We start from the raw sequence: 12275 nt of genomic DNA, 5'->3' as shown, positions 1-12275 counted from the left end.
GTCACGGTTATGTATCCGTGAGTTGGACTGGCTCTGTGGGTGTGTGTGACGTTGCAGACATGCATGCCCGTATGTGAGTGCATGCATATGCTAAACTTAAACAGTGGCTGACCAAGGTGCAAGGCTGTGTATAGCACAGTTAACCAAAAGTAGGAGTCATCAGAGTGCGTCCAACTCCAGACTCTGAATAACTTGTTATGCAGTGGTTTAAAAAACAAGTCGTAAAACAGTGATAACACTTGTAGGAAGGAGGTCCTCAAAGCGTGAGGGAGGCCATTCACCCATTTGAACTGCCAGCTCTGGTGTTGGGATTCTTCGGGGGGGGGGGGGGGGGGGGGGGAATAGTGTCAGGATGGTCAATGCGTTTGGCGGGCGGCGGTCGCCCTTTGAAGATGAAGGATACGGAGGTTCATAAAGGAATGGCGATCCTTGGTGGCAGCTCAAACATTAACCAAACCACAGCTCGGTCATCATGCCTCATCATGGTATCATTGTTAATAAATATTGCAGTTGTGTTCAGTTGTAGGAGCTCCTACATGAAATGAAAGGTGTGAATTGACAACACAATACAGTATACTTTCTTGTGAAGAGTTGCTTTATTTTTTTATTGAATCTTATCTGCAGGAGACCATATGAATGCAAATACTAGTGTATTACATTTTGACAATCTAACCGACATTCTCAAATGATTGTCTTTATTGTAGTTCCCTATTCCCCATTTCCAAAAACCTGAATTAGTTATTTCAGGTGAGAACATTTTAATTACTGACATATCATGCCATTGTTGATCTTTCGTCCTTCAATGGAACTTGGGAAGATTCTATCAAAAAGACTTCTCAGTAAAACACTGTTTCCTCTTAGCAAGTGGTTAGAGATTTAAGCCCAATTACCTGAAGGGGTGCCAAATCTCATTTTCAATCCACCACCACAGTCATCTCCCCCTGTCAATCAAACTGTTCAGAATAACGCCTGGGAGCGTATTTATTTGACGTAATCAGGCGAGACAAACGGCAGGTCTGCTCAAATCAGCCAGATGATGTTGAGGTTTGAGGCTGGATAAATGAAGTTATCTACGGGAAAATACGTGGGGTGTGGGTGGGGAATCCATGGAGATTTGGACGGGCTTGAGGCGATGTCTGTGCCAAGTCACTGATATACTATCTCTGTGCCAACAAAGTTCTAGAGCTAAGGGAAGGGCCCTCCCCCTCCCCTGCCCCGCCCCCTCCACCCACTCCATGAACAAGTAGAAAAGCTACCGTGAAGTGGTTCTCAAGGAAAGATAAAGCCTGTTTCTTCAAAAAAAGTCTCTCCTGTCCCCAAAAGCCCCTGGATAGGTCACTCTCCTGTCCCCAAAAGCCCCTGGATAGGTCACTCTCCTGTCCCCAAAAGCCCCTGGATAGGTCACTCTCCTGTCCCCAAAAGCCCCTGGATAGGTCACTCTCCTGTCCCTTTCTCTTTCTGTTTCCATCTCTCTTTCTCTATAGCCTCCCTGTCTCTCTCACATTTATAGTCTCTATTGTAGTCTCCCTCAATCTCTTTACTTGTCTCTGTGCTGCAGTAGTATCGTTCATTCTGCATGCCTCCAAGCATTCTTCTTAATCTCTCTGAATTATTCAAGACCCCTTTTCTCAACACATTCAAGCTATGGAACCTGAAGCTAATGCAGTGGAACAGTCTTGAATTTAATTTTCTGTATCTGAAAAACATTCCTCCTAAAGTGAACATCTTAGGCGTCTAACTCATTTTCCTCATCGCGATTAGCTGAATGGGCGTCTCCTTCATTCTCCTTCAGATGCTGTAGTGTCACTCTGAGTTGATAGAGTTCTAAAACAAGAGGAAGAGAATCTAGTTGATTAAATTGAGACAGTTGCGTGCTTTGTTACAGGTAGCTGAGCATCCTTGCTGACGCCGAATTCGGCGTGATGAGAGAGTCGTGATGAGACAGTCTATCCATCCAGCCATGTCTGTCAGGCCGAGACTGGTCACACCTGAATTGATATTGAAGCCACGATTCTTCCTCCTCCGTGCCTCCATTCCTAAACTCATTGCGTTAGATTACAAAGACGGTCTCCCGCGTGGCCTGTGAGAATCAATATCCCAGATGGACCTGGAAGTGCACTCAGAAGTGCATGAAGGTCCTTTACCGTAAGACTCAGACGAACTAATCGGCAAGGTGCACATCAAAGAGCGAAGGCGACATTCAACCTGTTTCAATGGGTTTTGTTTTTGTAAGACCAACTGCATTCAAATCACTCCACAAATGCAAAGCTATTTGTAGTGGAATGCCTAGGCCTTTAGATAGATAGATAGATAGATAGATAGATAGATAGATAGATAGATAGATAGATAGATAGATAGATAGATAGATAGATAGATAGATAGATAGATAGATAGATAGATAGATAGATAGATAGATAGATAGATAGATAGATAGATAGATAGATAGATAGATAGATAGATAGATAGATAGCGAATATCCAGGTTCAGTCAAAGACAGAGCAAAGTAGCACGATTCAAGGACTTGGACAAAGATTATCATCCGGAGAGAGATCCTGACAGGCTAATAGGCTGTACGGTATTTCTTATTCTTAGCCATTGGCTCTTCGGACCATGATAAAAACAAGTGCCTATCATTATCTCTATAATAAAATATAAGTACCTATCCCTGTGTTGTGTTTCACACACAATAGAAAAAGATGCTGGTCTTGATGATGTTTCCTTTCCCCACCTGGCTATTTCCTTCTCATTTACTCTGAATGTCCCCACTCCGTATCACTTTCGAATTCTACACTAGATAAACTCTGAAACTGAGAATATGTTATATGTTATGACTGCAGAGGATCCAGAGACAGTCGGAATCTTTCAATTTACTGACTGTCAAATAGTGCTGGAAGCGTTCAATATTTCAGCACATCCAACCAAGCAGCTCATAGCAAAGCTTATCGTACAGTACAGTACATCTCGTTTTGACATCACTTCTCTGTTACTGAAGCTTATAGTACACACAGTGTTCTGTCCTAGCCATAACTTTATGCTACAATTACTGATTGCAATGGAGGCTGCTGAGGGGAGGACGGCTCATAGTAAAGGCTGGAATGGAGCTAATGGAATGGTATCAAACACATGGAAACAATATATTTGATACCATTCCCTTTATTCCGCTCCAACCATTCACATGAGCCCGTCCTCCCCATTTAAGGTTCCACCAACCTCCTGTGACTAATTGCTTTTACAGGTGGTAACAGACAACATCACTATGCCACACACACACACACACACACACACACACACGCACACACACACATTACCCCAACTCCAACTCCACCTCACCCAACACTCTCAAAAACCCTAGGACCCTGCCTTCACACAGATGTGTCAGACAGACTATTCTTCTCCCTGTTTGAGAGGTGAGGCGATGTTTGCTTTAGCAGAGAGTGTGCGACCACAGCCCCCCTACGCACCGCTCTGCACGCCTTGTCTCACAGAGCAGGCGTCCCATAGCACAAACAGCCCAGAGGAATGTGTTGCTACAGGGGTGTAGGGGTGTAGGGGTGTGTGTATGTGTGTGTGTGTGTGTGTGTGTGTGTGTGTGTGTGTGTGTGTGTGTGTGTGTGTGTGTGTGTGTGTGTGTGTGTGTGTGTGTGTGTGTGTGTGTGTGTGTGTGTGTGTGTGTGTGTGTGTGTGTGCTTGCAGACAGCATGATGGATACAGTGAGTGATGTTCCTTTGTGGCCCCGTGCGAGACACACCAGATACACATGACACACACACATGCTGTTCCGGTATAAATAAAGTGTCAAGGATACTCGGGATAGGGAGGAACAATTCATTCTTCATTCCTATAGCGGCGTGGTTGTGTCTAAACAAGTCTGTTTGCTTTTCCAGGATGGAAGCCCTGGCGACCCAAGGAGGGAGGCACAGCCTTCCTTTCCTCTTCACAGAAACCGCCACTGACAATCACTTATTCATTTGTATTCATTTGTCACTCTGTGTTTCACCTATTTGGTCAACTTCAGTTAATCATTGTCACTCTGTGTTTCTCATAGATGGCCAACTAGTATAAATCTTGAATTTGATGGCAGGGCTTAGAAATGTAGACTGTATGGAGGACTGCGGTCCGGATATTCTGAGCGTGATATATTATCAGATTCAGAGCTCTCTTAATTGAGCTAACATCTCACAGTTTTATACACAACTGGGGTGACCTTCTCCAAAGTGTATTCGTAGCCAGTCACTATAGTAAAAGCGTAGATATTTCCACAGGGCTAAAGCGTGTTTATCTGCCGCAGAGAACCACTCTGTGGGAATGGAAACAAACAGCAAACAAAACCCTTTTAAACACCTGCTGTGTGTCAAAACAGTCAACATGTGCCATGGATGACTGTCAAACAACACAGCACCACTTTCCCCCAACCACAGGGAAATAGAAATACCGAGACAAAAGGGAGTTTGAGTCCGTTCATTTTACTGTAGGGGCTCTCTGATGCAAACAATATGGGGTGGAATGAGGAGCCTCCTCTCACCATTCACTGTAGGGCAATATTTAAAAATCGCAAATCCAATCTAGAGTGGGTTACAGTGAGAAGTCGAGGTTCATCCACCTTCATCATCGTGGACATCTTTTCCATCAGCATTGTCTCTTGAGACACACAGGCCTATTTGTATCCACAGTGCATGCCCTAAGAGATGCCTTTGCATGCTCTGAGTCTTGAACTATTATTCTAGATGTTGGGTATGCAATGCCAATGAAATACTGCACATTTGCAGAGTTGAGATAGAGTACTGACACATACATTATGCAGCAATGCGGTTGATGGGTACTACGGTCAGAGAACCACCCCCCACTAGGCCTACCTCTCATGTTAACCTTGAAAGCATGCATGCATCGGGCAGTTACTTGGCTTATAAGGGGTGCGATATTTCACAAGGAATCAATTCTCTTCGCTTACATCAACAATGCATAATCGCAACTTTTAACCACGCTCCTCATGATAAAATCGTATGCAATATTTGCTAGACAGTCAACACACAGCCAAGTCAATATCAGACTACAATTGTCCAATAATTCATTCTCCTTTATCTAAACCAGTAGCACTCACATTCTCACCAAGCTCATGCATGCCGTCTCTCTCCTCCTCTAAGCATGAATACATATTATCTTTAAGTGGGTCTTAGGTATGTCTGACAATAAAAAGCAACTACCACATCTTTGATCCTGCTGCGGCATTGTCCCTATCTCTATAGCAGCCGATGTAGCCTCGCTGTTGGAAATAGCGTGTGGAATGAGTTCAATGAAAGCCACGATGTGATAACTTCCTCGATGTGCTTTATTAGTCTTCATGGGGGCAGACGGGGAAGCATAAATCTAAATGGGCCGGTTCATTGAGGATAGGATTCCATATCTACTCCGATTACTTTTCTTCTTGTAGGCCGAAAGTGTTCACACGAATAAACTATGTCCGATGATATCGTTGAAGACCAGCACATAATACAAAGCGGATCATATGAATACTAATAAGTAGCCTCTTAATCATATTTAGAATGATTACAATAGTAATGATAACGGGTTATGGGTGTAATTAATAATGAGTGCCTAATATTATCACATATATTTGAGTATTAGGCTTAATAGGTGGATGAACATTTTGCAGATTGTTTCCAAGGAAGGCAAATTCATATTGTAATGTTTTCAAAAATGGCAATTTCATTTGATATAATAACAACAACAACAATAATAATCACAATCATTATAGTTTCGGGTTGAAATAATGCTTTTTTTTTTAAATATACTTTTTTTTTTTTACAACAGTTTTATGATACATAAATTAACGTAATTTAGACCTATAATTAACTTTGATTCAGACGATAATTAAATGGGCAGAGAAGTCTGTGTTCAAGTACTGTGGTGGTGCAGTTTAAATGCTCTTTAAATAAATGACGGTGCGTCGCTTTATTGCAGCGATAAAGTTGGAACTTAACATCAATTTTCCCCATGAGAAACATTTCAACGCGGTGAATGATTAGACATTGTGATGCGGCGGTCTTTCTGAAGTGGGTGGTTGTTATAAACCTCCATTTGAGCTATGGCGGTAATGGGCTTTTAGGTTTTCAAATTGAGAAGGCATTTGCATGTGACTTTTTATGTGCATGGACGCGCGGCATAATTTCACTTAAAAAAGTGCATTTTGTGGTGGGCCGAACGGTGGTTTAAATTTATCCTCTTTAACAACCGTACAGACTTGTTTTTTTATAGCCTACATTTTCAAATCACATCAGTATCATGTTTTAATGAAGGCATGTACTATTAATACAGCGTGGGCTGATCAGACTAAAATTGACATAGTGTAATAAAATGTTTACAACTATAAAAATTAATTTCGAGACTAAATAATAATAATAATAATTATTATTATTTTATTATTATAGTATTATTATATTAACATTTTAATACTAATAAGGATTTTAAATTGTTTTCCATAACTATATAAACTACAACAAAGGATAGGCAATTTTTCCTCGAGCCTTGGAGTTAGAAACCGTTTGTAAAAGGTTTTGTAAAACGTGTGTGTACATGTTGGTGCGTAATATGATGTGCTATAATCCCATTTTTAATTTTTAATAGTATTTCGACAACTTTCATCAAGAGAGAATAAAAGGCATGTCTGAATCTTTGTTTTTCATCAGAACTGACCTTAGCAATTAACTCAACCAATCAATACCAACATTACCAAATTCAAAAACAGACACATCTCTCATGACTGTACAAACAATAGTCACCCAATAATACCATTTATGCCAAATGTATTTTTGCTTGTGATACGGGCATTGTGTGGAGAGGAAACTTCTGCAGTCCTTAAAGATAATTTGGATGGTTTTTGGAGACAATTATAATGTTTTGACTTACCGACACATTCGTTGGCTTCTCTAGCTGTTGCGCGTTGCCACGGCCGATCATAATGGAAAAGCTTGCACCTGTCGCACTCCGGTCCCGCGGTATTATGTTTGCACTCACAAACAAGGTTTCCATCCCTGTCTTTTACGCACCGCGAAGCGTGGCCATTGCATTTGCATCGACCGCCAACTTGCAGATCGGACACCGCATAGAAATAAGAGTCCCGGGCTAGCTCCGAGTCATCCTCGTTCTCATCACCGAAAGTGTGCAATCGGCTGAACGTCACCTTGATATCGGTGGCGGTGACCCAGTCCTGGAGCACCGGCGAGTTGTCGAAGTCGTGCGCCGATGGTCTGCCGTCCAGAGTGCTGAAGGCAATGAGACCGCCGGATAGAGGGTGCATGTCCGTGTGGGAGTCTGTGCATATCGCCTCTTGTTCGTTCTGTTTGGTAATGGTGGCCTTGCTTGGTTTGGTGTACATTTTCCTGCATTGGGTCGAATAGTATTGGAAAGGTACCCAAGATTTGCCATAGTCCATAGACTTGAAGATAGCCATAGATTCGGGTCGAGGTGAGCAGAACTGCAGGCTTACGTAGGTGACTTCGAATTTCTTGCCCAGTGACAGTGTTATGGTGACGTTTTGGGGGTATTGGATGTAATTTTCCGATTGCCAACATGTGAGATTATGGGGGTTGTTGAGATCCGTTAGATATGCCGGTGGGTGATACTTTTTGGGGTCCGAGGCATCGCACGTATGGCAGTTCCTATTTCTCTCGTCGCCCTTCTCTGTTACCAAACAGTACCTACCCGGGGTTTTACCACAGGTGCTGGAAGTGCGGACTTCCTTTCCGAAAGCGGAGTTCACAAAATCGGGGATGCATCTCCTCGGGTTACCATTCTCGTCGTAGCAAGGGTCCGGGGGAGATGTTTGCGCGGCGAACATGCTCATCCCGTAGCCACCGAGCACCCCCTCGACCACAAAGGAAATGGTCACGACAGTGACCACGGGATCCAAAATCCTTAGCATCGTATTCCTTGTTCGTGCCCTGAAAAACGCCAGCCGTTCCCTGTAAAGAGAGATAATAAATAAGACACTTTTGCAAGATGTCCAAAAGAGCGCTCCAGATGTAAAGCTATGAATTAAAATAGAAAAGCAACACCTCAATAGATAATTGAATTTACCATGCACATAGATCGAATAATATTTTCATATAGATTACCATCACATGATAAGCCTACAGAAAATATAATTTGAACCGTTATTAATATGAACACACTGTCAGGAGAAATGTATCGATTTATAACATTAACCTTTCATAATGCACCTAATAAGTGAAATAAATGGGCTTACAAGGTTAAGAAATCTCCACATATGACACTATTCCTCGGAATAATAATTCAGCTAGGCAGAAAAGTCATACAAATATCTCTGTCGGGTGCCTTTCCTGTCACAAGCGCGATCTGTTGTGTTCTTGTTTGTTTTATTTGGAATCTCCGGGAGCAAAATATCTACACGCGTCTAGATGTAAGAGCCGCAACTCTCGCTCTGTCTGTTTCACTCCCTGTGTGCCCGTCTTTCTCATTCACTCACTCCCTTCCTCTATCCCTCTATCTCTGTCTGCCGCACTGACTGTGGAGAAAGTGAAGGACGATTGGAGCGTCTGCAGAGCTTGAGGTCATCTTGAGGAGTGACACTCCCGCGTAAAAAGAGTGAACAACGACATCCACTGGTAGTTTATCGATAACAAGATAGATACGGCTAATTAAGTGCCAAACGAAGGAACAACAAACGAATGATCAAGTTAATCTGATTATCACGTAGATAACATAATCCAAGGCTTCCATATAGTCGTAATTTTCATATTGCTAATCGAAACGGCAGTTTATATTTCATCATGGATATTGACTTTGTCACATTAGCCTTTTATTAGTTTGATATATATATATATATATATTTTGTATGTATTTATTATTATTACTACTACTATTGTTATTGTTACTTCCGGGGTATTGTGGTGCGTTTGTATTTCATGATTTAGATTGTGACCCAGTTAATTAAGAGTTATTACGCATATTTTACGCATGACTCATGTTTTTTTCCCCCATTCAGTAGACCTATCAGATTTCCAAAAGTTTAAATAATCAAATCTTCATAGAAACGAAGTGCAAAGAACGAAAAAGTTTGTTCTATTCTATAATATGATAAAGCTTCTGTACATATTGTATAAACTGCTGAAGACCACTATATAATATGCCTTTTTCGATATTTCTGACTTTACCATTTTTGAAGAAAAAATGAAGTGAATAACATGCATATTATATCTCTGGTAATGCTTCCATATCCTATTCATTGGCTATTACATGGAGCCAAAACGCCTATAATACACTATATATACAAATGTATGTGGACACCCCTTGTAATGAGTGGATTCGGATATTTCAGCCCCACCCCTTGCTGACAGGTGTATACAATCGAGCACACCGCCATGCAATCTCCGTAGACAAACATTGGCAGTAGAATGGTCTTACTGAAGAGCTCAGTGACTTTCAATGTGGCACAGTCATAGGATACAAGTCAGTTTCTCAAATATCTGCCCTGTTAGAGCTGCCCAGGTCAACTGTAAGTACTGTTATTGTGAAGTAGAAACCTCTAGGAGCAACAACGGCTCAGCCGTGAAGTGGTAGGACACACAAACTCACAGAATTGGACCGCCGAGTGCTACAACGCATAGCACGTAAAAATGATATTTCCTGCGTTGTAACACTCACTACCGAGTTCCAAACTGCCTCTGAAGGCAACATCAGCATAATAACTCTTTGTGTAAGGACTGACGCTGTAGACGAGAAGCAAGTACAGGGAGTGAACATTTAATGGAAAATGGACATCAATCAAAACCAGAACAGTGTGACAATACGACAATAATGCTGACATGGGGTACAAAACTGAAGAACAGACAGATATAGAGGGGGCAATCAACATCGTGAAGGAGTCCAGGTGAGTCCAATGAGCGCTGATGTGCGTAATGATGGTGACAGGTGTGTGTAATGAAGGGCAGCCTGGTGCCCTTGAGCACCAGAGAGGGGCAGTAGGAGCAGGCATGACACATCTGGTGCTTCATGAAATCGGTTTCCATGGCCAAGCAGCTTCACACAAGCCTAAGATCACCATGCGCAATGCCAAGTGTCGGCTGGAGTGGTGTAAAGCTTGCTTCCTTCGGAACAGTGGAAACTCGTTCTCTGGAGTGATGAATCACGCTTCACCATCTGGCAGTCTGACAGACGAATCTGGGTTTGGCAGATGACCAGGAGAATGCTATCTGCCCAAATGTATTGTGCCAACTGTAACGTTTGGTGGAGGAGGAATAATGGTCTGGGGCTGTTTTCATGGTTCGGGCTAGGCCCCTTAATACAAGTTTACATTTTTTTTAACTAGGCAAGTCAGTTAAGAACAAATTCGTATCTACAATGACAGCCTAGGAACATTGGGTTAACTGCCTTGTTCAACGGCATATTTTTACCTTGTCAGCTCAAGGATTCGATCTAGCAACATTTCAGTTACTGGCCCAACGCTCTAACCACTACAGCTACAGCATACAATGACATTCTAGACGAATTTGTGCTTCCAACTTTGTGGCTTTGTCGAGATCGATGGGGAAGGACTTCAAATAGGTCCTGCAGTGTAAGTCTGCTCTATTGCCAGAAGAGTGTGTTAAAATCAACAAAAATTATCTGTTATAAATTGTGTTTCGAGAGCTTGATAAATCTGTTATAAATCTAGGAGCCATTTTGGCCTACTAAAATTGTTTTTGTGTTGTCTATAGTTTGTCTATCTTTGTATGTATTTTACAGATTTTTTTACACTAGGCTCTAAGATGGTGGATAAATTAAGATATCCATAAAGCCTGTTAACCATGGGAAAATAATGTCACATTTCCGGTATACTTAAAGATGCAGTCAGGGATCTTAAACAGTAACAAATTCGTAACAAATTATACGAATTGGAATTCGTAAAATATCATATGAAATGGATGACGTAGTACATATTTTCCGGGACACGTTTTAGCTGCTGAGCACTACTTTCAAAACTACTGGCTAAAATTATGCAAAATCTTTGGAGCATCTGGGTGGCTCTCCCATTAGCACCAATGCGATAGCTGAGTCTGGTCGACATAGTTCATTGACTGTATATGAACCAGAAAAGAGGAACCTATGAAATGTTTCTCTTTCTCTTCCATCTCTGACTTGGCCATAAATAAATAGTGGACTTTAGGGCCCAAAATCCTGTTTTAGCATGGGCAGCGCCATTAAGAACATTCACCATTTTGGAGTAGTCATCTTGGTGGGACTTCCTCTGGGTTAAGGAAGGATCACATTATTCCATCCTGGTCATCGGGAGGGATCAGCCAATGAATTATACTTGTGAGCAAACATTCCACAACTGCAGGTGGAAGTAAATCACAAACCTTGATTTTATACCAGTTCAAACCACTCTTTTCCACCATTCATTTTTCCCATAGGGGAATTTAGAAACACTTAAAATAAGGGCGGTCTTTCGTGTAGGCTTACCCTGGCATGACGTTTTGATAACAGTGTAAATCTCTCTACGACAAGGTGACTTTTATCAATATATTCACCTGTATTTACCCCCAAAATGAAATGCCAATTAGCTGCTAATGTGGCTATCTTAAATAACTACAAATGCCATATTGATCTGGAAAAGATTGCTGAATCGAGGCAAAGGTAAGAATCTCTGGATTAACTATCTAATGTTAGCTAAATTTATGAATGAAGAAATTGGCTACATTTCTTTAAATTGACAATTTTGTGTCTTGTGTAACTTTTAAATTTACACACTACCTGTTAGCAAAGGTGTCAGCTAGCAGCCTGGTCTCATAGACGAGATGTAACATAGTAAATGTAGGTCTGGGATACTGAAATGAGTATGATATGTTACGTTTGTTGTGGTTACATATGACAGATGGTTACTTAAGGCAAAACGAACGTAGGGTGGTTGGTCGGGGTGGATGGGTGGGTGTATAAATGGAGTGTCTCGGATTTACATACAGAATAATACAAATGCAATAAGATGAGGTTGTAGCTAGAGATGATGTGCAGGAGCTTCCAGGGATTTGTAGTCTACTTTGATGCTAAATAACATTTTTAAATCTGAGAGTAAATAGAGCCGAATATATTGATAAAAGTTACCTTGTCCGAGAGACATTTACATGGTATTCAAAACGTCACGCCATGGTTAGCCTACACAAAACACAGCCCTTATTTTAAGTGTTTCTAAATTCCCTATGGGAAAAACGAATGGTGGAAAAACGATTGGAACTTTTTTGACTGCTAGGTTTATTGGGTATTATGACACCTTCACTGTGGGG

At 41.6% G+C, this 12275-nt stretch overlaps 1 protein-coding gene across 2 annotated transcripts in view; it reads right to left on the bottom strand.

The window, feature by feature from the left end:
- Positions 1-8545, bottom strand: part of LOC118940367 (netrin-1) — a 116406-nt gene extending 107861 nt beyond the window's left edge. The window contains exons 1-2 of one of the 2 annotated variants that reach the window (XM_036949489.2): positions 8243-8545; positions 6904-7958 (exon numbers count right to left, since the gene is read on the bottom strand). In XM_036949489.2, coding sequence (XP_036805384.1) covers positions 6904-7918 — 1015 coding nt within the window. In that variant the 5' untranslated portion in view covers positions 7919-7958; positions 8243-8545. The remainder of the gene's footprint in view (positions 1-6903; positions 7959-8242) is intronic. The other variant, XM_036949490.2, reaches the window with a different exon arrangement.
- Between the last annotated feature and the right edge of the window lie 3730 nt (positions 8546-12275).

The sequence above is a fragment of the Oncorhynchus mykiss genome, chromosome 17, assembly GCF_057628025.1.
Source record: "Oncorhynchus mykiss isolate SJ-2025 chromosome 17, ASM5762802v1, whole genome shotgun sequence".
In the NCBI taxonomy this organism is placed as follows: domain Eukaryota; kingdom Metazoa; phylum Chordata; class Actinopteri; order Salmoniformes; family Salmonidae; genus Oncorhynchus; species Oncorhynchus mykiss.
The sequence above is the reverse complement of the archived record's forward strand: the minus strand, read 5'-3'. Positions and strand labels throughout refer to the sequence as shown.